Genomic DNA, 27,966 nt, shown 5'->3' on the forward strand with positions numbered 1-27,966 from the left:
CACTGGTTCAGGATTACTACAGTCGCATGCAACATCACACAGGGGAGGAAGCCCAGTGACACCAGGATGAGACGAGATCAGGTGAGCAGGGCAGCGCAGACAACACAGCTCTTACAGATGCCACACGCACCATCAGGGCACCATCCTGCCCTACTTTCAGGGAAGATGTGGGTCCTTCCAAGGAGGACCACCTTTGCTCTCCTGTGGGTCTGACTGGCATGTCCAAGAGATCCCCATCCACCCTCCAGCTCAGCTGGACCTACCTTGCCTCAATAGACCTGTCCAATGCACCCTGCGTACCTTCAGCAATGGCTCTCCAGTTTCATTCTCAGACTGGTCCCAGCACTTTACTAGCAGTGAGTTCAAGAGAGTTTTCTTGGGTAGCCAAGTCCCTCAGCAACTTGCAGCGTTCACGGATGCATATGGGGAAGGGTGCACAGCTGGAGCGTTTCTAAGAGCATTCCTAGAGTGCTTCAGCCATCAGGTGTTTCCCAAAAGCTTCCCAAAACCACTCAGTGTTGTCAGGGTGGTCGAGGTTCACCTCAAATTGAGCAGAAATGCTCCTCCTGCCCTGCACAACTCAGCCACCTGAGCTGCAGTATGGAGGAAGAGACAGCCCAATGCAGAGCCAAAGCCTCTTCCCCGACTGCACCAGCCTGTTATTTACTGCTGATTCATCCCTGCAACAAGGTCAGCCTGGATTACAAGAGCCCCAAATCTTTAATTAAAGACTGTTTGGGCCCTTACAGTGACAGAGAGGGACAGAGCAAAGAAAAGGCAATCCAAGGGAAACACAAGTATTGGCAGAAGGGGCACTGCTCCTCCTGGCACGACCCCTTCTTGATGGGCACAGCACCGACAGCAAAGAGGCATCGCAGTGAGACAAGAGCTGAAGCAGCCCTGCAGAAACATGCGCGTCGCATCGGGCCAGGAGGAAGCTCACCTACCCAAGAAAGGAAGCATAGGGTGGAAAACAACCCAACCCTGGGGAATTTTGTGCTTTTTGTCTGGCTTCGTGTTTTTGACTCAGCTTCCCCCGCCAGCACTGGGAAGCTTTTCTGCAGCGTAGGTTCATTTCTGTGTTGGTTTTGGATGGCCTATTTTGTAAGGTGATCCCTGTTAGCTGCTAAAAGCACAGATGGAAAATAAACCCATGCTGATTTCCCTGTGATGGGGAAGAAAGGGCTCAAGCGGCTGAGGTGGGAAGAAGTTCATCTCTCCAAACGTTCCTCTGCAAAGTGCTCAAAACCAAACTCGAACAAACCAACCCCCCACAGCTCGTTAGATAATTCAGCTCACTGCTAACAAAGCAACTCAACCCTGCTCCTCTAATGGGTTCCAGCTTTGACACGACCACTCAGCTGCTCAAGAGGATGCTGGCTAAATGGGATGTCAGAAACTAAGAGCAGGAGCTGTGTGCGGTGAGGGGCACAAGAGAATGTAGCTACGGGCATGGTGCTGGTGCTCCAAGTGATGGATTACCACAGCCAATGGAGCACAGAACAACCGGGAACCCACATGAGAAAATCCCACCACTGACTCACACTTGCCCCAGGACAGAGAAGCCGTCCATGCTCTACCGTATCCTTGCCCTGCTGAAGGGCTCGTCCTACAACTCGCCGGCCAGGAACAGAGATGTTGTCACTCCAGTGGGACTCGACGGCAGGGAACTGTCTGCAAACCTGCAAAGCATGATGAAAACTGGGGAAAAAAACAGCCCTGCTCATGTCCAGAATTCACTGGCAAGCCTGCTGCAACACCCAGGCTGTGCTAGGGAGCTGCTGCTCCAGGCATGTATCCGGCAGCACCTCCATGCACAAGGTCCATCCCAACAGGGTCCCAAGCATCCTCACTCCTGCATCCCAGATGGACCTGTACCCCACAAGACCCTGGCACCTGGCACCTCCCCTTGGCTATGGAGGGGACTGGGGTGGCCCAGACCTGGGGAGCCCCCCCGACAGGCACTTTTCTTGACCCTGTACCCAGAGGAGACAGAGGATGGCTGCCCAGCCACCCCACTGCCCCCAAATCTGCCCCAATGGCCTCTGTGCCAGCTGGCAGATGCAAGCAGGGGGGTGTGATGGCATGGAGGAGGACAGTTTTAGGAGCAGGGTAGACAACAGGGATGGAAAAGAGCTATCAGCCACCAGGACAGCGCTGGCATGACAACAAGAGCAAATAACTTCATTGCAAATCAATTTAGGCTAAGAAGATCAGAGGTCTTCCCAATTCTAGCGCAGGATGGTCGGGTAGGAAGAGGAAAGGAGGGAAGATTTAAAGAGCTGTAAAATGGAGCATGAAACATTTATGAATGGGGATAGCAATAGCAGGAGATGGAAAGTGATCTCTTCAGCTATATTTATCTGCTTACACTCCAGAGCGTCCAAGCTTTGCATCCTATGAGTTGTGAACAAGCCAATAAACCACATTTGTGGTCACTGAATGACCTGAACTGCAAAGGCCAGCAATGCCCAGGCACAGCAAGACTAGGGGATGAGGCCTCCGTGCAAGGATGGGAGAGGAGGCAGTGCTAGTGATCTGCTGACCCAATGCACAAGAAACCAAGAAAAGTTAAAAAAAAACCAAGCCCCAAGCTGACTTTGCAGGATTGCAAAGCACAACAGACACCAAGGAGCTGCTCCGCAGGTTCCCCTGGTGCACTTGCTTCCAGGGAGCTACTTAATGCACAACTTAACGTGCATAGGATGGGCAGGAGAAACATGTTTTTGCTGTAAATCCTCTTCCACTTCCAGCTGGGAAAGAGCATCTTCGGTAGGGCTTGCACGGAGAACCTAATACCTAGAGGCAATGCAAGGCTTGGGAAAGCAGGCTTGTCCTCCAAAGGGGAAATCAACCCCAAGGGCTCCACGCAGCTTAAAATACCAGCTACACCCATTTTGGCAACAGCTCACACATTGATCGTTCATTCACCACATTAACAGATGCTGCAACCTGCTCTCGGGCATGAGTCACACACACACACACACACAAAAAAGGGGGGGGGCGGCATGGGGGAGAGAAAAAGGGATGAATCTCACACCTTTATCCTCAGTGGACTTGCCAGTGAGGAGACCCACGTGCTGGAAATGCAGAGCTGGGGAGGCCACAGGATGCTGTTCCGGGGATGGGGCTCCCAAACCCCCAGCCTGGGCTGGAAAGGCCGTCCTGCTGGAAAGCCAAGCCCTGTGTCCCAGACCAAGCTTCTGACAAAGCAAGTGAATTCCCATGGCAGTTATTTGCACACCTTTGACAAGCACAGGCTCCGACAGGCCCTGGGTCACAGAGAGAGGTGGCAGCAATGGTTTAAAAGCCATTTTCACCTGACAGACCATGTGTGGAAAGGATGCAAGGTCTTTCCTGGACTCCTCTCATCAAGAAAGCCCTGCTCAGCAGCCGTGCTGAGGCAGCCACCCACACCAGCATGCCTGCAACAGAGCAGACCCAAGCAAGATTTCAACAGGCGGGACGATGCCAGAGCACCTGGAGCCCACAGGGTTACTGGGGTCAAGGAGCCCATTTTCCCATATTTTCCCTTCATGCAGACACCTACATAAGTGCATTCATGAGCCAGCTACAGTGGACCTGCAAGAATAACCCAGCTGAGACTCTGCCCTGGCAGCAGCCACAGTGCGGACATGCTCTCGACCCCAATAGATGCTCTCCCTCTAGTGACAGTGACAAAGAAGAGGTGTCTCCAGCAGACCCCTGAGTTGTGACACATCGCTCCAAGGGACCATGCTGCTGGCAAGCAGCTTACAGCACCCACAGACGCTCTCCTCTGGGGCAATGCTACAACTAAGCAGATCCCTCCCAAGAACTATGAAGACCATCCCAAAAAAACTCCTCTCTTGCTGCAGATGTTGCCTTTGAGCCACCCAGCTGAGCCCAGTATGATGACACAGCCCTTTGGAGGCTGAGGAGCAGAGCCCACTCAGCCTTCCTGGTCACCAAAGAGGAAGGACTGGCAAGAAATATTAGGCCAGATTCTGTAGGGAAGGGAAGGAATAACCTTGAAAAGATGAACCAAGGTGGTGAGGCTCCTGAAGCACAGTGTGAGCACTAGCTGAACTTGGCACATGCAATAGCACCAGCTCCACCCACATCTAGATCTTTGTACCAACAGGTTTGAGGCATTTTCTGAGCTGGCTGCGGGTTTTTCTGCAGCTGCTAAGAGAAAAAAGGCAGCTGGAGGCAGTTAGGGCTCTGAAGATTAGCGTGAAGCAGAATATGAAGCCTGAATCTGCAGCTTTTTAAGTTTTTAAGATGATGGAAGGTGATGGGCCAGCACTCTCAGCCACTGACAGCCCAAACCCAACATGTCAAACTTGCAAAGCTGGGATCAACTGCTCCAATATCTTTTAAAAAGCAACAAAAGCCAAGCCTACCTGGAGCAGAACAAAGCAAAGGCCTTAAACCCCTTAAATCAGCATTGGCAACTAGGTGGAAATGGAGGTAACTGGGCAGGTAGGAGCAGGATTAAGCCCTGCTACCATTTCGTAAACAGCAGCATTGCACTGCAGTGCCTTGGCACTCTCCCCTGGGCTCCCAGCTAGGGGCAAACGTTTGCCTGGGGCAAGCTGGCCACCAAGGAGCCTATCCCAAGACCTGGCTGCCTCCAGTCCAGCCTTGCCTCCAGCAGCGCAGAGAGCATTTTGACCTGATTTTTGGCAGGACTAACCCTCTCCCCTCCAAGCTTGGTAGTGTTTCAACACAGCAGGGCGTTTCCTGGCTTGGCCAAGACACAACAACACAACAACCGCTCAGAGCTGCCTTTCCAGCCCCCAAACAAGGATTTCATCATAGCCCAGGGCGTCCAAGGAGCTCACTACTGTCTAGGCCACCCTGAAGACCTTCACCAGCCTCGCTGGGCACCTCTGATCACAGCCCCTGGAGATGAGGGCTCTGTTTGCCCTTGTATTAGATTTTTCCATCCCAAAACTGTCACAGAGCAGCTATTTCCTGTCCACCCTGCTGCAAGGTCTCTTCCTCTCCTAGGCTTAAGGACAGAAGTGCAGAGGACACGCTGCAGCGACATGACCTCGGCTCTTGCCTGACAGGGAGCAGAAAGTGAGCTCTGACCCTGGGTGTGAGTATCTCCCCTAGGAGATGCAGCCAGGAGCCAAGGCCGTGGTGGGAATGGCAATGAGCACAAACCGCCGCATCCGAGATGCCACAGCCAAGAGCCCACAGGCCACAGCACGTGTTCTGCTGCTAATGATCTCCACTGATTTTAATTTAACAAGGGAGGGCAATGGCCACAAGCATGCCACGTGCTGACAGCGGTTCAGAGGGGCTGGCGGAGGAGATGAAAGCAGGTCTGCACCCAGGGGAAACACAATGACAATGCTGCAGAAAGCATGTGACCCACCTGCTCTCGCCACAGCAAGGAGGGGACATGATGGGTACAACCAGAAAGGGGAAGGGAAAAGTGCCTGGCACGGGGCTTCGCTCAGGAAGGACCAACAGACAGTGAGGGAGCCCTGGCAGGGATTGGAGGACTGTCCCTTGGCCCTGAGGGTGCTTCTCACCCCTCCAAGGTCCCAGCACCCCTTTGCTGCTGAACAAATGGGCAGCATGCATCATTGCACAATGATGTGACCTTCCGGAGGGCTTCTCAATCACCCTGGGGCCAAAGCAAATTCAGAGCAACATCCTCTTGAGCCGCCTACATCTCAGCCCGTTCCTTCCCCCAGCCATGCTGCTTCTCCCTCCTCATGCCAAGTCACGAAGCCGCAGGCAGTGAGGGGCTGATGAGCTCCTCCTCCGTGACATCTTCCCCCCAAGCCCAAGGAAATCCCCATCCCTTTTCCACCAAGCCTTGCCCCAGAACTGAGCTCCATCAAGACATGGAGAAGAGAAGCCCCCAGTGGCCTCAAGAAAAGTTTTTTCAGCTAGAAAAGTTCAGCACCCAGAGGAAAGGTTTTGTACCCCAAGTAGCTTCTTTGCTGATGGACAGCAAGGACAGCATCTTATTGCCGCTGCCCAAACCCCTCCAAGCAACCAGCTGCTCCACAGCTGAGGAGGGACAGGAATGAGGAAAGGGGACTGCAGCAGGGAGGACTCTGGGGAATTTGGAGCTGAGCTAATTTTGCACAGGTAACAACTCCACAAGACAAGTTCCCTGTTGCAGACACCAAAGGCCACTCGCTGCCATTGCTCCCTGTCCAAGGCAGCAGCCAGCAAGCAACTGCAAGTCACTGCAGGAGAACACCAGAGCCAGGAATTACAACTCCTTTGCTACACTTACTGCCCTCTTACCCACAGGATCCCAGTCATGCAAAGCCCTGAATTTTGCTCTCCAGAGCTCTGGCAGCCCAGCATTTACACAAGTCAGCAGAGCTTCGCCCTGGGAAGCTCACGGCTTTAACCTTTCCTATTTGCAAGGGCCTGTGAGGTCCTAGAGAAAGAAGCCAAACAAATACGGTATTTCAAAGGGGGAGGAAAGGGAGTAATGACAGTTAGGGTTTTTCTCTACCCAGCCCAGGAAACCTTGGATGCCCACTGTCCCTCCACAGCACCAGCCTCACAGCCCACGGAGCAAACCCAAGGCCCTTTTGGGTCCAAGGTCCAATCATGCAGGCGTTACTGTGCACCTTCTGTCCCCTGCAATGCTGAGCTCCCACCACGCCACCCACATAAGGGATGCTACAACATTGGCCAAGGGGAAAACACAGCCTGATGGGTGTTGGATTGAAGCTCTTGTCCGGCTGCAGCTGGAGGCATTTCCACCCTTCCCAGATGCTCTGTTGATGGGGGCGGATGCGGAGGTAATGCTCCCTGGTCCACAGGGAGGGCAGGATGAGTCCCCACAGGGGACTGCAACAGCATTTCCTGGATGTCAGGAAGCAGAAGCGATAGCTGCCTTGTAAGTACAGGAAAAAAAACCCTCTTCTGCTAGGCTGAGCCCTTGTTTCAGAGGCACCGACTACCCCACCAAACAACCGTATCTCCCTGAGTGCCTGTGCTGAGCTGACAGCGCTCAAGGACCCACCACCAGACTGCTAGTCAGCCATAGTGATGGTCACCATGCCAGTATGCAAGCACTTTAATGCATGGTCTCATCCTGCAGACAGCGCTGGGCCTTGGGGTCCCAAAAAACAAGGCAGGACAGACAGTTGCGGGGACCAGGTCATGGGAGGGAAAGGTGAGGACCAGGAGCATCCTGCCCAGGCAGGGCCGCAGCACAGGGTTTTTCTGATACAGAAAGGTACTGCATCCAGAGATGCACATCAGGCTCAGCAGGGCAGCAAAAGGCATAGGTGAAAAATAAAAGCACTACACAGCTCAAGTAGAAAGGGAGAAATGATGCCTAGCACTGTTGCTTTGCTTGCCAATCCCAAGCCTTGGAGCTAGCTACGCATGGGACAAGCCTTGGGATGCCTGAAAAGGCCACGAGAGCTCTCAGGCTGCTCTTGTGTAACTCCAAGAGTTGATTTTCTCCCAGGCAAAACACTGAAATGACTGAGACATTCAGCTCAACAAGGCAGCTCATAAACACCCCCAGACACCGGCTCATGGCTCATTCCTGAAGAAGAGTCCAAGTTTGACGGAACATTTTCCATTAAGCTGAAAACAAGTATAAAAATCATCACTGGTAAAGTTTCCGTCCAACAAAAATCAGCAGGAAAATGAGAGCAAGGTCAACACGCTGACAATTAAGGCCTTTTTTTAAGCCAGGTCCCATTCCAACTGGCAGCAGTTTCATGCCCAGAAACAAGTACTGTAGATGGGGTCCTAAAATCAGCGTATGGTGGAGACTCAAGTCATACGTCCCTCGCTCATGGGTTATCTCCACTGCACAGGCATGGGTGCGCTCTGCAGTGCAACCCTAGAGCGGGGGGAGCCTCTGTGTGTTTGTTCTGCTATTTTTTAATCTGAGACTAAAATTTCCTCCTAAACAAGGTTGCTTACAGTGGGACTGAACCAGACATTAGAAGCTGGTTGGAAGCTTACATGGCCCACAGAGTCAGACACCCAGGGCTTCCCCCAACTCTTCTCCTACCTGGCTGGACAAGCTCCAGCACTTGGGACTTCCCTCAAAAAAAAAAAAAAGCGCAGCCCTTTCCACACTGCTGACCTGCCACCCACCCTCGAGACACCTTCCAGCTCAGGGGTTCGAGCAAATGGAGATGCTCAGGGTGCAAGCTCTCTGTCATGTTTTCTGTGCTCACTTCCATCATCAGGGGCCATGGGCGAAGATAAAGAGCCTTAAAAGCTCTTGCAATCCTCAGCAGTGCAAGGGGAAGTTAATTTTCTCTATGCAAGCAAAGCTACAGGAAGGAAGGGAGGCAGACAGCAAGAAGCATGGGGATCTCCTGCCTTGCAGCCCAGATCCCCTCCTAGGGCTGCAGTAACAGTTCCGCGGGGGTGACTGGTGGCCATGACAGGCAGCACGGAGTCCAGCCACGCTGGACATTGCACCCATGGGATTAACAGCCCCTGAGACTGAGACCTTTGAGACAAGACCGTGAGTTCAGCCTCCTGAAACCTTTGCTGGACTGTCACAGGACCCCCTGCTTTGCACATCTTTGTAAACTTCTGCTAACAGGAGCATGGCTTGCCCTGGCTCCCAGCGCAGGGCTCACTACCCAAACCACGAAGAGGACGGAAAGTTATTTCACATGCTCCTGTGCCAAAACAACACATCTCTCTCAGAGCACCCGAAAGGCCATGGATCGGCATGCTCGCTCTGAAGTCTGTGCACGATGCTGGTTTGAATTAGGCCTGAAGAATTCAGATCCAGCTACTCCAACACCGCCCATTCTCCAGGCAGCACTAATAAAAGCAAAATAAACGCTGGGGGGGAAACACTCAGACACCAACTCTGGGGTTAGTCACTCTTCCTCTGTGCCCATGCTCCCATTTTAGGGCAAGCTGCAGTCTCAACGGGCTGCAGATGCAAATGAACCGCATTTCTCCACAGGAAAAGTTTTTCCAGCCCCTTTTCACGCTAATCCTGCTCCCCAGGAGCAAGGCTGCGCCATCTGCCAAGCCCTGGTGCTCCCTCCACCGCCTCCCCAGCCATGCCCTGGGTAGGAGGGTGAGGGAGGCTTCTCTCCAAGTCTGCAGCTTCAGGCAGCAAGCCAGCCGAATTCCTGGGGTCCTGGGAGCCAGTGAGCAATGGGGATGCTCCCAGAGGCATGCAGCAGCCTGGCCAGGTCAGCATGGAGCAAAACTCAAAAAATTTCTTCCCTAAAGGAATTTCATCTGCATTCCTACGTTTCTCTGTTTGGCAAAGGCTAGAAAACATTATTATTGTTTTAAATCCTTCTGGAGAAAGAAGGAAGAACAGCAATTCCCACATGGGCAGGGATCTATGCTGGAGACAACACAGGGCTGGTGTTCGGTCCCCCAAACTGGGGGACCCTCCTGCAGCAGCACCACAACAAACCAGGTCACACAGACAGTCCCACCGAGCTGGTGGGGCCACCGCAGCCATCAGAAGGACAAATGACCACTTACATCTGTGCCACTGCCTCCCAGGAGTGACAGATCCCAGGGGGACTCTCCCGGGATGCAGAGGAACCTCGCAACATTCTGTCCCCTGGGACCCCCTGCCCAGGGGGAGGAAGGATCCTGTGATGCCTTGCCCTGCATGACTCCCTTCCAGGGGGGGAAAGTGGGACCCTAAGACAGCTCATCATCCACAACACCCTTCCTGGAACACCTGTGACATCCTGCCCTCCACGATGTCCTTCCTGTGATATCCTGTATCGTGCAATACCCTTCCTGGGTCATACCTGCACCCCATCCTCTGTGACACCTTTCCCAGGGCACTCACAGATCCCATGATTCCCTGTCTCCCGTGACACCTTTCTGAGTGCACACACAGCCCCCGTGATAGTGCACAACCTCCTGCAAAGCCCTCCCTGGAGCACACCTGGACCTCGCGACACCCTGCTCCCTGCAACATCCTCCCTAAGGTGTCCATGGATCCTGTGATGCCTTACCTCCCACAACGCCCTTCCCAGGTATGCATGGACCCTACCTCCTGCAGTGCCCTTCCTGGGGCACGAGTAGTTGCCACAATTCCCTGCCCCCAGCAACACCGTTCTTGGGGCATGCAGGGACCCCGTGACACCCTACATCCCACAAAGCCCTTTCCTGGGACATGCACAGACCTCACCACACCCTGTCTCCTGCAATGCCCTTCCTATGGCATGCAGGGACTCCGTGACACCCACCTTGGGGCACAGAGAGACTGCATGACACCCCATGCACTGTGATGCCCTTCCTGGGGCTCACATGGAGCCATGATGCCCATCCCAGGGCACACAGGGACTCTGTGAAGCCCAACCCTGGGGCACGCAGGGACCCCATGATGCCCCATCCACTGCGATGCCTTTCCTGGGGCTCACATGGATGTGTGATGCCCAACCCTGGGGCACACAGGGCCCCTGTGACGCCCACCGCGGAGGCCTCCCCTGCCCTGCTCCCATGGGTGCCAGGCAATGCCCAGCAGGACCCACTCACCGCTCCTCGGGCGCGCGGCCCTGCTGCAGGGCAGGCTCCAGGGGCACCAGGGCCTGGCCCAGGAAGCGGTCCATGCCCACCAGGGCCCGGTGCATGACGGTGAGTACCAGGCCACCGCGGGCCAGGCCCGCCGGGGCACCCAGCTCGGGGGGCAGCTCGAAGGCGCACTCCTCCCGCCATTCGGGGTTGCCGGTGCTCTTCTCGGCCACCGAGGTGCTGTACTTCTCGCGGCCCAGCTGGATGATGGTGTAGGCGTCGCTGGTGCCCGGCTTGCCGCCGCCCTTGCACCGCAGCCCGCGGGCCCGCACCACCGTCACCTGGACATGGGTGGGCTGCCAGGCCGGAGACTGCTCAGCGGGAAGCGCGGCCGCCCGCAGCAGCGCCATAGCGGGAACACTGAGGAGACACCGGGCCGGACAGAACTGGGCGGAACCGGATAGAACCTGGCGGAACCGGACCGGGCCGGGCCGGGCCGGGCCGGGCCTCGCTCCGCTGCCGCAGCCGGGCCGCAGCGCGAGCGCCACCGGCCGCCCCGCCCCGTCCTAAGCCACGCCCTCGTCCTAAGCCACGCCCATACTACCGCCCAGACTCCGCCTCCGTAACGCCAAACCACGCCTCTGATGTCAGCCACGCCCCCATCCAAGCCCGCCTCTGTACCGCCCAAGCCACGCCCCCGCTCTAACCCACGCCTCCTCCCCGCCGCACCGGAGGGAGGGGCGGAGGCGCGTGCAGAGGGCGGGCTACCGGGGGGGCGTGCACCGAGGGGGAAAGGTCACGGGCCGGGGGTCGTGCTTTGCAGGGGGCGTGCAGCAGGAGGGAGGGGCAACGGAGTGGTGCAACTGGGGGGACGTGCAACGGGAGGGGCGTGCACCGGGCGTGCACTGGGAGGGAATGTGCCGGGGGGAGGGGCGTGCTTTGCAGCGGGCGTGCACCGGGGCGGGACGTGCAACGAGCAGGGTGTGTGCGCCGGGCGTGCACCGGGCGTGCAGCGTAGGGGCGTGCACCGCAGAGTGCGCGGGCTGCGTACCGTGCGGCACACGCAGGAGGCTGGGGCCACCGCAAAGCCACGATAGGGCACCCAGAGTGTCGCGACTAGGGGGGCCACGTGTGTGTGCCCCGACATCCGGCTGCACCCACCCCAGCCCCCACCGGGTGCTCCTGCAAGTGGCGTTTCTCGTGCTCTCCCCGGTTACCCTGCCCCAAGATATGCGTGTGCACCTGCACGTGCATGCGTGTGCAAGCATATGTGCATGCAAGCGCAAGTGTGAGCATGCGTCCATATATGTACAAGTGTGTGCATGCGTGTCCATGCATGTGCGTCCATGCATGTGCATGCACTTGCATGCATGTGCAAGCAGGAGCGTGGGGCTGTGCATGTGCAAATGTATGCATGCCTGGCCATGTGTGGGCAAGCCTGTGCATGCGTGCACGTGCAAGTGCGTGTATGCATGTGTGAACGTGAGCATGCCCCCTGCCAGGGGCTTTGCAGAGCACCCCCATCACCCACAGTTTGCAGGATGCTTCGCCCTGGAATGTGTGCACATGGGAGCAGATTGCCAGCGTTCCCACGGGATTATTGGGGGATGATGGTTGGCAACAAGCCGCATACAACCTTCCCCCTGCCCCAGCTTTGCGGAAATAAACAAATAAATAAATGAATAAATAAATATTCAGCAGCATTTCCCACACAGCAGCCCGATGGGGGTACAGCAGCGGCCCCAACAGGGCCCCAACCCTAATAAGCAATTAAAACTCTCTCCGCTGACCCTAATGACTTGCACGGCCAGAGCCCGTATTCCCTGGCCCCTCAAGCAAGGTCACACCAAGAAGCCGTGCCAGGGCTCACTGTGCTCGGTGCCAGCATTTTGGGTGCTCACGGCTGGGCTGTGCCAGGGCGACCTGGGCCCTGGGGCTTTGATGCCGTCGCGATAAGGGCCGTCCAGGGCCACCTGGGTTAAGAGACCAGGTCTGCCTGCCCTGCTCTATCGCTCCCATCTCCGGCATCAAACAAGCCGTGTGGGTTTGAGTTTGGCCTCCTTCTGCTTCGCGTCCCCTCGCCAGGGGCCGGTGCCTGCCCGTTCCGCTCGGCCGCGGGGACACGGGGTGCCCCCACCGCATTGCATGGCTGTGATGGTCCCCTCGGGATTTGCGGCAGCCCCTCTCTTTGCTCTCAGGGCTTTGCACTGCTCCTGCTCACCCCAAACAGCTGCGAACAAGACCAAAGCCGCTGAGAGCAGGAAGAGCCGCGTTCTGCCCCAAAAAACCTCCAAGCAAATGCATAAACTGGGGGGAAATGTTTTTTTCCATATTTTTTCCAGTGGGATGCACTACCCCAGCCATATTCAAATCTTGTATTAAAATATACTTCATATAGGAATAAAAAACTACACAGGGAATATCTTATCGCCCCCAAGACGAACCAAAATCCAATTATCCATCCAGTCCAGCACATGGCCCCACTCTGCCGGCCGCCTCTTATCCCTCCTCAGCATCTGCTTTATATTTTGCCTTCTTTTGATTGTTTTTCACCTTTTTTTTTTTTTTTTTGCTTTCTGATTATCTCTCCCGCGCTGCATCTCCTCCTCTCCACCACTTTCCATCCTTGCCTCCATAACTGGGGGGTCTTTTTTCTGTCTCACTTCACCTCCCTGCCCTGCTCCACTTCCCAGGTCTTACTTACACATCTCTCTGATTTTACCACCACCTTTGCATTTGAGGCATAAAGAGCTTTTTTAATTACCCCTGAAATCAATGATTTTTTTATTATTACTATTATTCTCCTCTTGAATCGTGGAGAAAACGGGTTAGTGGTGGCGCGGGGCTGTGTGGCTGCCTTCTGGGCACCCTTCACACCGTCCTTGCTGAGCCTGGGCTGGGTCCAATTTTGCTTTAACTTTTGCTTCAACTTTAAGCTTTGCTTTAATTTTTGCTTTGAATTTAATTTTTGCTTCAACTTTAATCTTTGCTTCGAATTTCATTTTTGGTTCAATTTTAGGTTTTGCTTCCGATTGACTTTTTGCTTCAACTTTAATATCTCCTTTATTTTTTTCTTTAACTTTAATTCTTGCTTAACTTTGATTTTTGCTTTTTCCTCCTCCATGGCAGCCATGCATCTGCCCCAGCTCACCCCCATGCTCCCCTAAATACCGTTGCAATGGCATCCTGGAACAGGGCTCTCACCTAACCCAGCTGCCTTGCCAGTGAGGAGCTGGAAAATGATGCTAATTGCGTATTTTTGCTTTTTCCCCCCCCCATTTTTGGTGCAAAATGCCACTCCCTATTGTGGTGTTCCAGCAGCACCCGGTGCTGCTCACTCCCAGGAGCTTCCCATTGGAGCTGATCCTTTCCTCCTTGGGGATAGGAAATGCTCCTCGGGTTTGCAAAAAAATTGCATTTCTGCAAGAGTGAAGCCAAATGCTGCTGGAAGGTCACAGGGGCTGCACAATGGGATGCATGCCTGGTGGGGATGGTGAGCCAGGGTGGCAGTGGGTGCTGTGCTCTTCTCCCCTGGGGCTCGTTTGCTGTTTGTGCTCATTTTACTATGGGTGCTGAGACCCAAGGCGGGAGTAACTGCACCACCACCTGCACAAACAGCCGTGGGATTAAAGGGGTGAAGGATGAGCCAGAGGTGGGGGTGCATCACCCCACATCTCTGTGCCAGTGATGCACAACCCTGCAAATAATTATTCATGCCACCCTCAAAATGTCACCCAAACATCCCCCGCTTTGGGCAACCAGGTCTGACAGCAGCCCCCAAAAGTCTGCACACTCTGATTTTTTGGGGGACAAGCTGCAAAATGCTCCCTGAAAACAGATTGCAAAAGGGATGTCGGGTCCAGGCCGGCAATTTCCCACTGCAAAATCCTGGCTGGCAGCGCGGGGATGCCCGGGAATGGAGGGAGGGAGAGGCGGGGGGGGGGGGGGGGGGGGGGGGGGGGGAGGCGGGGGGGGGGCTGGAGCCAAGACAAATAAAGAGTTCAAATGGGAAACGATTAAAACTAAACTAAACTAAAATAAATCGAAAGCGGGGGAGATAAGACGCGGGCGCCCTTGCTGCCTATTTAACATTCATTGGATTGAATAATCAGGCCTCATTATCTCAAATTGTCTGCATATTTGCCCTCAAAATGCTAATTTGAAAGTTGGCTGCAAGCGCCGTCTGCCTATTTTGACTAAAATATTATTTTGCTTTATTGTGCGTTGTTTGTAGCTCCGGGGGCATTTCCCCTTGCAAACTGAAAGGGAAATCGAAAAAAAAAAAAAAAAAAACCAGGCAAAAAAGAAGAAAAAAAGCTCCCCACATTTATCAAAAGCTGGCCGGGGAGCAGAGCGGCGCCCTGTTTTGCGTAGAAATGGCATTTTTAGGCCTTCCAGTAAAATTAGAGGCGTTATCAGTTTCTTTTCGGCGATGGACAGTTTATCATTCATCTCAGGAAGGAAAATAGGAGAAATAATTTGCTTTTATTCTGATTGTTTGGTGGAGCACGGAGGGATGGAGGCTGCTGCTCCCCACGGGTCCCCTCCTCCCCTTTCCCCTTCTCCTTGCCCCCTTTGCCCCCATCTCCGCTTCGGGGGGCAAAAATCAAAGCTCGGGGCTTTATCCATCAGATCCGGCACAGAAAATCAACTGCCGGCTCCATTTGATCTCCAGGCAGGATTCAGAGCATCAATCTCTTTATGTTATTACCCTTTTGAAAAGTCAATCAATAGATAATAAGGTGGGAATAAAGGCCAGGAGTTAAACCCCCCCATTCACGGCCAAGGATTAGGGTTATTGAAGGGCAATTGCTTCAAAATCGTTTCAATCCGGCGTTAGCGATGCCGCGATTCACTCGCTGGCTTACCCACAAGGCTGCCGGCCGCCCCCAAATGACACATTTCTCATGCAGACCCCCGGCTGCCCCCCCCCAAGCTGTTTGCACAGCAAACTGCAATTGTATGGGAGATTAGCAGGGCTTTGCAGGGCTGGGGGGGAGGCCAGCCCGCCTTGTTGACAAATAAAGGTGGAAATCCGTCGCCATCAATTCCGCGGGTGCCTCTGGATTTGGCAATGACACTGCTTTTGACTTTCCCGGCTGGGCAGATGGATGCGGGGGGGTCATGGCTCACTCCCAGATTTTGGGGGCAGATGGTGGTGTAAAAAGGGGGGGATCTGCAGAGGTGCTGGTGACACTGGGGATGCTGCAACCCCCCCTGCGCCAGGTTCCATCCTGGAGAAGAGATGCTTGGCCCCACCGCCCCAAATCCAGCGTGTGGAGAAGGACAAACCTCGACGTCCCTGTCGCTGCCACTCGATGCCGTCCCTTGGGATGGTGGGGACAGGCACAGCCTCATGGTGCCCCAGGGATGTGCCCCTTTAGGGTTGATTTATAGGGTCTTGGGGCCAGTTGCAGCCCACGTGTTCTGGTTAGCAGTGGGCTGAATTTTGGCCGGTTTGCCTCGGGATCGGCCAACAAGTGGGATGCAGCGGATGGAGCCACCCCCACAGAGTTACCATCACCTGGCTGAGGTCACGTGGCTTGGATCGAGCTCCAGGGTGGATCCGAGCCCCCAGGAACACCGGTGCTGTGGGGCACAGCAGGGCAGTGATGCTGTCCTTGGTCTGCCCTTGGCTCACTTGCACGCGTGGCAGGACTGTGCTTGGCTCAGAGATGGTCCTTGTCACCACCCAAAAGCTCAGCCAGAGCTGCGTGGCCACTGGTGGCACCCGTGTGTGGAGAGAAGACAGGTTGTCACCCTCAACCGGGACACCCTTTATCCACACAGTGTCTTGGGAGAAACCTCCTGGCCCTGGGATGTGACGGCCCTAGTGTGTCCCAGCCTGCTTTGTCCCACCCACGTGTCCCATTCCAGTGTGTCCCCAACCGGAGTGTCCCTTCCTGGTGTCTCCCACTCTGGTGTGTCCCAGCCTGATGCCTCAGCCCGGTGTGTCCCATGCTGATGTGCCCCCCCAGTGTGTCCCAATCCCTGTGTCCTTTTCTGGTGTCTACCACCCTTGTGTGTCACATCCTGATGTCCCACCCTGGTGTGTCCCAACCCCAGTGTCCCTTCCCAGTGTCTCCCACCCTGGTGTGTCCCATCCCAATATGTCCCAGCCCTGGTCTGTCCCAAGCCCACTGTGCTATCCTGGTGTGTCCCACCCTGGTGTGTCCCATCCCAATATGTCCCAGCCCTGGTCTGTCCCAAGCCCACTGTGCTATCCTGGTGTGTCCCATACTAATGTCCCACCCCAGTGCCCCTACCCCAGTGTCACTTCCCAGTGTCTCCCACCCCGGTGTGTCCTATCCCAGTGTGTCCCGTACCACTGTCCTATCCCAGCCTGGTGTCCCTCATCCCACTGTCACACCCTGGTATGTCCCACCTTGGTGTGTCCCAGCCCAGTGCCCTGCACCCTGCTGTCCCAGCTGTAGGGATCCCAGCCCACTGGCCCACCTCGGTGTCCCCTACCCTGCGGTCCCTGCCCGGTGTCCCTCAGCCCAGTGTCCCCCCACCCCGCACCCCGCTGTCCTCTCCCATGGTCCCAGCCCAGTGTCCCCCAGCTCGGCTGCCCCCGGCCTGCTGTCCCAAGCCGCTCCCCCCATCCCGCCCTGTGCCCTCCAGCCCACTGTCCCAGCCCTGTCCCGTCCACGTCCCCCCCCCAGCCCGGTGTCCCCCCCCCCCAGCCCTGTCCCCCCCAGCCCAGTGTCCCAGCCCAATGTGTGTCCCCCCCACAGCCCGGCCCCCCGCCCCTCAGCCCTGTCCCCCCCGCAGTGTCCCCGGCCCCCCCCCGGCTGGGTGTCCGGGACGCAGCGCGGTCGGGCAGCGCCCTCTGGCGGTCAGAGGGGGAACGGCCCCGGAGGGACCCTGCGCGCTGGGTACCCCCCCAGCCGGGAGCCCGGTAACTGAGATGCTTGCTTACTACTGGAATCTGTGAGCAAGTAGAGATGAGTAGCGATACGATCAGTAGGATCTACACTAACCGGCATCCCCACTAATTAACTACACTAATTGGGACGTTTGGTAACAGGGACCCTATTTAACAGGCAGCCAGCTGACTCGAACTGGGCTGACTGGGGTGCCTGTTAGCTGGGATCCCTGCTAAACTGGGAGCCCCACTAACTAGCATGCTTGATAACTGGGAGCCCCGCTACCTGCGATGCTCACTAGCTGGGATGCCTGAAGGTGGGGATGCTCACTAATTGTAGATCCTGCTAATTGGGATACTTGGTAACTGGAAAGCCCAGTAAATGGGGTGTCAGCTAACTGGGATGCTTGCTAACTGGGGTGCTTTTGTGTCTGTGTGGGTCAGAGATGCTCGGCACTGCGGGTGCCTTTGAGAATTGGTTTCAGATACTCTGAGCAGCAGATCTTTTGCTGGAAGTGGCTACTTTGCCACTACCAGCCTCCAAAAGAGCTGTGGTACGGATCGGGACCAAAGCAGTGTGAACAGGGCAGGGCAGGATCTGTCCTTAGCCACGAACCCCATGAGCCAAAGCTCTAAAAAGCCATGAAACAGAAAGACTGGGGGTGGGGGTGGGAAACTCCACCAGTTTTCCTTCAGGTGCATGGAACAGTGCATAACATTTAAGGAAGACATATCCCTCCTGCTTTAATCTTGAAGGCATTTCTGTATTCCAATTGTCTGCTGGGGGGGGCTTGTCCCAGCCCCGGGGAGACCCATCCCAGCACCAAGCCACTCAGCTGTGCCATGGGACTCCCCCAGTTTGGGCCACGGTGTATTTTAGCCTGTATCATACAGCCTCAGATATTGATATTTGCAGAAACTCCTCTAGTGAAGCTCTCTACTTCCAGGAGCTCCTGGGCAAGGGGTTCCCCAGTTCAACCACATGCAGGGTTTTTTTTTTTAAAAAAAAAGGCTTTTTTTTTTTTTTTTCTGTCTTTGCATCCACAAACAGCCCCCCAGCGGTGGCGGTGACCTGTGCATGTATGAGTCCTGCTGGAGAAAACCTCCCTAGAGCTGGGTCAAGTCTATCGAGAGAGGCAGCAGAGCTGCATATCTTACGATGCTTAAGGGAGGGCTTGGCTCTGGGTCCCAAATCCAGGTGGTGAGACCTTTAATAACAAGAAAAGAAGAGTGTATTTAATTAGGGAGGGGCAAGATCTGGGATTCAAATGATCTGTGGTCAGGCTTGGATCCTCCTCAGCCACTTGATGGCAGCCGGTATCCAAACACTTTTTTTCCAAGAATTTCAGCTGTATTGCTAGAAAACACCTCTTTGCCCTGCAAATTATGGGTATCTATAGCCCCCCAGCCCCAGTACAGGACCAGCACGGTGTTATTAGCTGTCGGATGCAAAGGAGTGTTGTGGGCGAAGCTCTGAGGGCCAGGATGGATGGACAGACAATGGCCAGACAGAAGGGTGCTACAGGAACAAGACCAAGGGGGGCCCCTGGGGTTCTGGAGGTCACCCTTGAGGCTTTCTGGGGACATGGGGGGGTGACCCTGAAGGCCTCACTCCTCTTGCAGACCGACAATCCACACCCTGCCCAGATAGCCTGGCCGTGGGCTAATGAGCAGCATTGTTATTAATTAGCTCAGGAGCCTTGGTGCAATTTTGCCTCAAAGTTAGGCAGGAGCCATCCCTGGGTTCACATTCCCCTTCTGGATCCAGACCCGGTGAAAAGAAATGCGTGGTTTGTGGGCAGCAAACCCCAATTCCAACCCTCCTGTGCTCCTTGCTTGCATGACATTACCCCCGCAACTACTAACACTCATCCCCCCATTTCTCCAGGACAGAATTTTCCCACCTGGCTGTCCCAAGGAACCACTGGGTACCAGTATCCCCATTTTGGCCCCATATCACCTGGCTCCCAACCCCATGGATGCCATTAGCATCCCATCCAGCACAGGAGTGCTGAGCACCCCCGGTCCTGGGGTCACCCCGCTGTGGAGGGTTGTAGGGTGTGTGTTTGCTGAGCTCCATCAAACAGAGGGAGAGGAAAAAGGGAATAAAAAAAGGGAAAGCACCTCCTAAGCAAACACTCTGAGCCCACAGAGCCCGGGGAAGGGGCCTCCTGCCTTTTTATCTTGGCTTTTTCAAGACTGTAATTAAAACCTAATAACACCAAATCTGCCACCCTTTCATCTCTGCCCCCACCAGGGCCTTTATTTGCCCCCACCACCGTGGCAGTGGGGTGACAGCCCTGTGATGAGCTGGGAAACGTGGCATCACCACTAGCACAGTACCCACCACGAGGTTTTTATGGCTTTTTTTTTCTGTAGAGACACCCCCAGGGAGCTTTCACTTGCTGCTATTGGGCTTGGTTGTGCCCCAGTAGTGTGGAGCTGGGAGGGGGGGTCCCCATCCCTGTCCCCTATCCCCGTCCCCGAGGTGGCCACCCAGCTGCAGAGCAGAGGATGCTCCCCACCAGGGCAGAGCCCCATAATGACTTTCTCAGCACCGGAGCAGTCCTTGGTTGTACTTTTTTCCCCAGCTTGGGGGGCTGCACACACATTTGCCGGGTCCTAGGGACCTGGTGAAACCCGAGTGAGGGGGGCTGCTGTGGTGCAGATGTGGGGGCCCAGCCCCCCGACTCCCCCGCGCCCCATTTCCTCCCCAATAAACCTCTGAGCCCTGGTGGAGTCCTTTGACCGGGGCTCGCTCCCCTGCTGCGCTGGGCTCGAGGTGTGACTTTTCCCAGCTCATTAGGAAAAGCTGCACGATTTTAAGAATCTCAGACCCTAATGACCATCTGAATCCCATCAGTCGAGAGGGGCGAGCTGGAGGGATTCAAGGACAGCCCCCCGCCTCTGCCACTGCCTCGCAGAGCATCCCTGGTCCTGTCCCTTTGCCTTGCTGGCCTGGAGTATATCACGCCCCCTCCAAAAAGCAGCTGAGCAGCGGGGTGCATGCTGGTGCGATGAAGTCAGAGTGCTAAGGGGGACACTGAGCTCCCCCAGAGGCTTTGGTAGCTTTGGTGTGACACTGGCTTGTCCCGTGGTGTCCCCTGGATCCTCCAGCCTAAGTATTTCAGGGCCAAAGCTACCCTGGGAGGGGGACATGGGGGCGTCCACCCTGGGGTAGGACACATGGCTGTCTCCACCCCAGGGGTAGGGGGACACAGGGTGTGGGGACACATCCCCATCAACGACAGGGGGACATGGTGGGACCACCCCAGGCAAGGGTAGGGGGACACATCCCTATCAGGGGCAGGGGAACATGGCAGAGGAGACATCCCCACCGAGAGCAGGGGGACATAGGGGGGGCACACATCCCCATGGTGGGCAGGGGGACACGGGAGGGGACATCTCTATCAAGGGCAGGGGGACATGGTAGGGACACATCCCCGTCGAGGGGACAGAGGGACACGGGGGGGTGGTGGTGGTGGGGCACATCGCCATTGATGGCAGGGGGCCACCCCAGCTGAGGGCAGGAGGACATGGTGGGGACACACATCCCCAAGGAGGGCGGGGGGACACGGGGGGACACACCTCCTGATCGAAGGCAGGGGGACACAGGGGGCGTCATCCCTATGGAGGGCAGGGGGACACGACGGGACATGCCTCCCCATCGACGGCAGGGGGACACGGCGGGGACACCCGCGCAGGGAGGGCAGGGGGCCGCGGCGGGACCCCCCGGCAGGGCAGAGGGCGATGCCCGCGGGCCCCGCCCGCCCCATCCCGCCCCGTCCCCCCGGTGCGGCCGGATAAAGGCGGGCGGCGCGGCCCCGCCACAGCCCGCCATGCCGGCCCCGGCCCCGCCGCCCGCCGCCCGGCCCGGCCAGGCCTTCACCATCGCCGCGCTGCTGGGGCGCGCCTCGCCGGGCCCCCCCGCCGCCCCCGCCGCCCCCGCCGCCGCTCTGGGGATCGCCCCCGCCCGCCGCCCGCCGCTCGCCGCTCTGCGCCGCCTGCTGCGGGGGGCCGCCCCCCGCCTGGGCCGCCCGCCTCGGGGCCACAGGTACCGCCGCGCCCCCCCGGGGGCACCCCCGCATGGGGGGACCCTCGGGCACCTCTCCTGTGGGGACAGCTCCAGGTGGGGACCTCTTCCCGTCTCTGCCAGGGGGACCCACATCCATCTCCCCTGTGGAGACACCTCCAAACGGGGGCTCCTGGCATCTCTCTCCCAGGGGGAGGGACCCTCGGCCACCTCTCCCAGGGGGCACCTCCAAACGGGGACCTCTTCCCAGCTCTGAGGAGGACCCTTGGCTACCTCTCCCAGGGGGACCCACCGCCACCTCTTCCATGGAGACGTAACCAAACGGGGCCCTCCTGCCATGCCTCCGAGAAGGACCTTTGGCCGCCTCTCCCAGGGGGGCACCTCCAAATGGGGACCTCTTTCCATCTCTTTGAGGGGGGGCCTTGGATACTTCTCCCGGGGGACCCCTCTCAAGGGGACCTCTTCCACGGAGGGCCCTCCCTACTTGTCCCATGGGGACGTTTCCAAATGGGGACCTGAATCCATCTCTTCCATGGGGACATTTCTAAAGGGTGATCTCCTTCCACCTCCTCAAGGGGACCCCCTTCAAAGGGGATGCCTCCAAGGAGGACCTGGATCCACCTCTCCCATGGGGCCACCTCCAAATTGGGATCTCCTTTCACTTCTCCAAGGGGGGACCCCTCCAAAGGGCATCTCTTCCAGTGGGACTCATGCCACCTCTCTCAGGATACCCCGAAATGGGGGACCTCTTTCCATCTCTGCAAGGGGAGACCATTGGCCGCCTCTCCAAATGAGGGACCTGTCTCCCGCAGGGGCCTTTTTCTGGAGGGGGGCACCTCTCGAACATTCAGATGTCTCCATATGGGAGGACCTGCTCTGCCTCCTCCCAAGGGGATCTCTCCAACAAGGACCTTCTGCCCCTCCAAATGAGACCCTCAGGCCTCGGGGCGGGGGGGGGGGGCGGGGAGCTCCTTCCACCTCTTCATGGGGACTCTCTCCAAAGGGATTGTCTCCAAGAGGCACTTGGATCCACCTCTTCAAGAAGACTGTCTGCAAATGGGGGACGCCCTTCAAAGAGACCCCTTTTACCTCTTTAAATGGGATACCTCCAAATAGGAAGATCCCTTCTGCCTCTCCAGGAAAGGACCTTCCAAGGGGGACCCCACTCTAAAGGGGACCCCTCCAAAGGCTCTTCACCCTAACCACCCCTCTCTCCCTCACCTCCAGGCTTCCTGATCTCCAAGTGCTGCTTCCCCATCTTCAAAGCCAAGACTGGCAAAGCCAAGCGGGTCCGGACCATCTTCACCAACGACCAGCTGGCCCGGCTGGAGAAGGAGTTTGCACGGCAGCAGTACCTAGTGGGCATGGAGAGGTGCCTGCTTGCCTCCTCCCTGCACCTCACTGAAGAACAGGTAAGCCCCACCGTGCTCCATCTCCATCTGCCCCAGCAGCCAGTCCAGGGAGGGTCCCAAAGGGTGGGCCCTGGGCCATGTCCCTCAGCCTGGGGCAAGGAGCCATGTGGGGTAGCAGTTGCAAATAGCTTACATTAAAAGGGTGGAGGATCACGAATGGGGAAACTGAGTCACAAATTGGCTGTCCTAGGGCCACGTGGAGAGGTTGAACTTGTGTCTGTCTTCAGGCTGGACCTTCTCCACCACTGGCAGGTCCCAGCTCACCAGTGCAGGCTCAGCTGGGTTGCAGAGGACAGTTTTCCGTCTTGCTAGGGACAGAGCATGGCAGGGGACCTCTGTCCTGGCCAGCCAGGGGATGTCTGAGGCCATGGGCACTCAAGGGTTTGTGGAGCATCTGGGCGTTGCACAGAGGTTTAGCAGATCCGTGACCCTCTGGTCCTTTAAGAAAGCAGGTTTGAGAGCCAAGCTTTACTTCTTCCTAAGGTGAAAGTCTGGTTCCAAAACCGGAGGATCAAGTGGAGGAAACAAAGCCTGGAACAGCAACAAGCCAAACTGGCCAAAATGGGTTTGGCCACACCGCAGCGGAGCCCTGACTCACAGAGCCACCACACTGAGGAAGACAAGGACTTCCCAGCAGAGCCGGAGGATGGCCGGGAGGACATGTCCTTGTCCCCAGGCTCAGGGACAGCACCTGCACAGACTGTGTCAAAGCGCTGCTGAATTGCCCCTTTTGGGCCGCTTTTCTGTGTGTATTATATGAGTGTATCATAGCTGGCAATGAGTGTATCTAATATATACAGGGCACCAATTATTTTTGCAGTGCGAAAATAAATTATTTATGCAACTCTTGGGCTAATCTTTGCAGCAGGAGGAGGAACAACAACATGTTTGCTCATGGGAGCAAGCCCTGGAGAACTGGGGGAGTGGGGGCCACCTGCACAGCCCACCCACAATTGGCCCCATAGCCAGGCTCATCCCAGCGGCACTGGGTGCTCAGATGCCTCCTCGTGCTCTAAAATAGCTCAGGACCTTCACAGAGCCCAGGTCCTTGTAGAAGACCTCCATCTCCCAGTTCATCCATCTCCCTTCCTGCCAGCAGCACCTTCACCATAACAACACCCTGCTCTGCCCACGGCTCTCACGTCCCGACCCAGCAATGGCATCCTGCTCTCAGGAGCTTTTGGAGCTGGGAAAGCAGAGAAAACTCACCTGGAGAACGGAGCTGATGGTAACTTTGTGAGATGGGCACCTGGGGTGCCATCTCAGCTGGGCAAAGATTAGCAAGGCTTTTATTTTAATTGCTTGGCGTGGCTTAGGCAGATGTTGAGGTTTCAAATCCAGCAGGTTTGGGCTGGACACTGCCTGGGGATGAGCCAAGGGCAGCTCCGTGGGGAGCTCCCTGCAAGGATGCAAAGCACATGAGTACCAGCAGCCCTGGACCTCCTGGAAAAGAGCTGCAATGGGGACATTGGGGCGCTTGCCTGGGCAGCACTAGCTCCTGCTAACCAGATTGTCTCCATGTCTGCTCGGGGCTTGGGGTTGCGGGAAGAAGGGACCCAGGTGGAGGGTTTATTTGAGCAGCTGTGAAACCTGATGCAAGGAGAGGGAATGAGGCAAAGAGAAGGGGATGATGCAAGGAAAGGAGACAGTGCAAGGAGAATGAAATGATGGCAAGGAGAGGGGGCATTGCTGGGAGAAGACGATCGTGCATGGAGAAGGGGATGATGCCGGGAGAGGGGGACGGTGCAAGAAAGGAAAAATATAAGAAGGGGGTGATGCCAGGAGAGGGGGACAATGCAAGGAAAAAGGGACAATGCAAGAAGGGGACAGTGCAAGGGGATGGTGCCAGGAGAAGGGGATGATGTGACAGAAGCTGCCCTTTGTTCCAGCCGTTTTCAGAGCCAGGATTAGCTGGCGGGTCTCAAAGAGCCCAAACTGTGCTAATGTCTTCACATGTCTGCTGAGAGCCCAGGCTGTGCCAGTGGGTTTAACCTGCTAATCTCGCATGCCGGTGGGTTTTATCGCCATCATCCCCGAGACAACAGGGTTTACGGGAGATGTTTTAATATCACCCAGCTGGGGGCCGAGCTGATTGTGAGAGTTAAGTTGTTCTCAGGACACCTTTAATCCCCTGGGAGCTGGCAGCACTCAGCCTCAGGCAGGATTGGACCTTTCGAGGTGCCAGGCTCCTCCAGGGCAGGAGCAGGGGACCTGTCCCTGCTCCAAAGAATGCTCCTGCAGGGTCTGCCCAGCTCACACCCCTCTCCAGGCAGTGTCCCACCAGGGACGTGACTTTAATTAAAACTGCTGTGTTTGACCGAGGTTTTTCAAAAGTGATTTTTATATGAGATTAATTAAACCATGTCCATTGCTCTGGCACCTTGGGCTTTGCCCAGGAGGCTTTTCTTATGGTGGGTGGTAATTCTTGAGGGGGTGGCTGGTCCCCTGGGGTGCACAGAGCTCAGGGCACCTGTGTTCCCTCTCCTACCTGCCATGGGAGAACCGGGTGCTGGGGAAGGCCACCCCCTGTCTTCCTCTCATCCAGTGATTAACCTGTTTGCAGGTTCCTTAGGGCAGGGAAGGGAGCATATCTGCAGTACAAAGCAGCCTGCTGCTCCTGGGGATGAGAAAAGCCAAACCCCCAGGTCTGATCCTGATAATGGGATGGAGTTGATGGTTCGCAGAAAAGCTGGATTCAGGTGGGTCATTTTGTGCCCTGCCAAGCCTTCCCCTGCCATCTCTGGCATCCTGGAAAGCGGGTAGAAATGCAATTTCCTTCTCCCATCGGAGACATCTCCCTCCTCAGTCTGCAGAGGAGGTCTTGCAGCTCTGCCCAGCTCCTGGCAGCCCTACCAGAACACATGGATTGGGATCAAACCCAGGCACAGCAATTTGGCCCTGTGGAAAATAAGGGCAAGTGATGCTCCAAAGAGCTGGCAAGGTCTTGGGCTGGATCAACTCACCTGGGACAGAGCCTCCTTGGCTCCTTTCATCCACCTGTGCAGAGTAAGAGCTGTGTGTCCTTACCCAAACCCCACAGGCATCACAAAGACCCCACTAGTCCCTTCCCAATCCTGTCTATCCCATTGCTCTCTTAAAGATGCTGTTTTTTCACCTATCTGCAAAAAACGAGTTGGCTTTCAGTGACATATAATTATAAGGAAGTGAGAGTTAAGCAGCCTTATTAAGAGGATAAAGGTTATCGGCTAAAGCAGTGCTGAGCCCTCCCCAGCAAATCTCTGCTCCATAGATAAGTAGGCGTCTCGTAGGAGGACAGGTAGGTTGTGAGATGGGTGGGCGGATGTATTAAGGCAGACTATTTGCCCAGAGGAACAGCCTGGTCTGCCTGTGGGTAAAACGGGTGGGTGGATGATTGGGGATGAATGCAGGGTGCCGGCAAATAGGTGCAAATGGGTGGCTGGGTAAATGGGATGGGATGGGAGATGGATGGAGGGGTAGGAGAAGGGATAACCAGGTGGAGCTGTAGCATACCCGTCCTCTGCATGCCCCTCCCTGCTCTCCTTCCTGCAGGATTGTTCCTGCTGAGCACATGGCAACGGACTGATCTGTTTGAATGAGTCACATTGACTTGGGACGGTAGAAGTTTGCAGGATGATCCGTTTGGATGCTGGAGCAGCAGGACCCCTCCAGCCCCCCAGTCCCTGTGACCCAGCCACTTTTCCAGGCACCTTTTGCAGCCCTTCCCGGAGCTGGGAGCCCCATTCTCAGCTGATTGCCCCCTTGCCCTCTCTTTAGGGCTGGGGGGGCGGAATTGCTAAATGGGATTAGCATGTGCTGAGGACGAGCCGCGGTGCCAGAGAGGGCAACATCCCCGCGGCGGAGGTTCAAGGCAAAGCCCGAACCAAGCTGGGCGGGGGAGGCGAGCGCGCCGGGGTCGGCCATGCATGTTTCCAGGCTCCATCTCATCATGTAATCTTGTTAAATGGTCAGGGAGCATTTCCCCCTGCTTCTCCCTCCCCTTTAATTCCTGATTGAAACATCAAATAAGTTTCCCGAGGCTTCCAGGCAGCTCCAATGGCTCCACAATGCCTGGTTTTGGTGGAAATAAAGAAGACATCACGAGCAATGGGAGGAAATGCCACAACATCCCATCTTTTGCGGTCTTTCTGGGATGAATTTGCCCCAAGTTGCCTTGCTCAGCCAAAGAGCAAAGCCAACAATTCTTTTCATTAAACTCTCAGCTGGAAGTAGCTCCTGGGTGTGTGAAAATAAGGGTGAAACGCGGTGACGTGTCTGGAAATGCAGCAGGGAAACCGGGTGATTAAGGAGACCCCTCATATGCAGTGAGCACTGCAGTGGACAAAAACTCTGGGTTTAAAAATCCCGGGTTTAAAAGGTATTTATTCTGCAGCAAGAAACACAGGGCTGTGGACCAGGACCATGCACTGAGCACCGTCAGAGTGAGAGCAAGCAGTGCCATGCGTAAATCCTGCGCAGGGCTGCACAAGGTGTTTCAGGCTCTGTCAGGGAGCACCATCAGCCCCAGTCTGGGTTTCCTGCTTGGCCTGTCAGCCCTTAAGGAGCTGCTGGTGCTCACCTCCCAGGCTCTCCTGCTCCTTCCTCACCTCCCATCTCAGTCTCAAAAATGGAAAGACCGTGAGGAAATCCCTCCCCGGCCCTGCTCCTAGCCACGCACACGGCAGGGCCTGCCAGAAGCCAGTTTGCATCATTTTGGTGAAATGAGCTGTTAGGGAAAAGAGAAAAAAATTATGAAAATTGCACCATCTCTCCCTTTGCAAATGGTTTGTGACACAAAATTTCTCAGTCCTGTGGCACTGCCACCCCAGCATGGGTGGGCTGGGCTTTCACTGGGGGTGTAGCAGAAGTGCTGGCACCAGACACCCTCTGCAACGGTGTGATTTTATTTAAAAAGTTGATTAAATCATAAAATCAAGTAAGCCCTGATGGCATGGGATGAGTAAGAGGATCTCGTTGGGAGGTGCAGGACTGGCAGTCAGACAAAGTGCTCCCCAGCTCTGCTAAAACCTCCTCCTGAGACTCAAACTATGATGCTTTTGGGCCTCAGTTTCCCCCGTTGCAGGAGCTGAAGAAATAAAGCCTTGGACATGCATGGTATCAGCTTGAATCATGCTTATGCGAGCCAGATCTGATCCTGCTCCTGCTCGGCACTCCTGCTGAGAGCCGAGCCGGATCCGACCCTTGCTCTTCCCCATCCTTCCCCC

General features: G+C 56.0%; 2 protein-coding genes across 5 annotated transcripts in view; one reads left to right on the plus strand and one right to left on the minus strand.

The window, feature by feature from the left end:
- RAB11FIP5 (RAB11 family interacting protein 5) overlaps positions 1-11,027 on the minus strand; it is a 43,113-nt gene extending 32,086 nt beyond the window's left edge. The window contains exon 1 of one of the 4 annotated variants that reach the window (XM_055794902.1): positions 10,474-11,027. In XM_055794902.1, the coding sequence (XP_055650877.1) occupies positions 10,474-10,859 (386 nt within the window). In that variant the 5' untranslated portion in view covers positions 10,860-11,027. The remainder of the gene's footprint in view (positions 1-10,473) is intronic. The other 3 variants (XM_027789615.2, XM_005239539.4, XM_013300894.3) reach the window with 3 other exon arrangements.
- A 10,129-nt stretch (positions 11,028-21,156) lies between these two features.
- On the plus strand, positions 21,157-23,482 carry LOC101920717 (homeobox protein not2). Its single transcript, XM_005239538.2, is given in 4 exon segments — positions 21,157-21,236; positions 21,238-21,371; positions 22,578-22,762; positions 23,246-23,482. Coding segments are annotated over 4 exon segments (636 nt in total).
- The last annotated feature ends 4,484 nt before the right edge of the window (positions 23,483-27,966 follow it).

The sequence above is a fragment of the Falco peregrinus genome, chromosome 2 (assembly GCF_023634155.1).
Source record: "Falco peregrinus isolate bFalPer1 chromosome 2, bFalPer1.pri, whole genome shotgun sequence".
Lineage (NCBI taxonomy): Eukaryota > Metazoa > Chordata > Aves > Falconiformes > Falconidae > Falco > Falco peregrinus.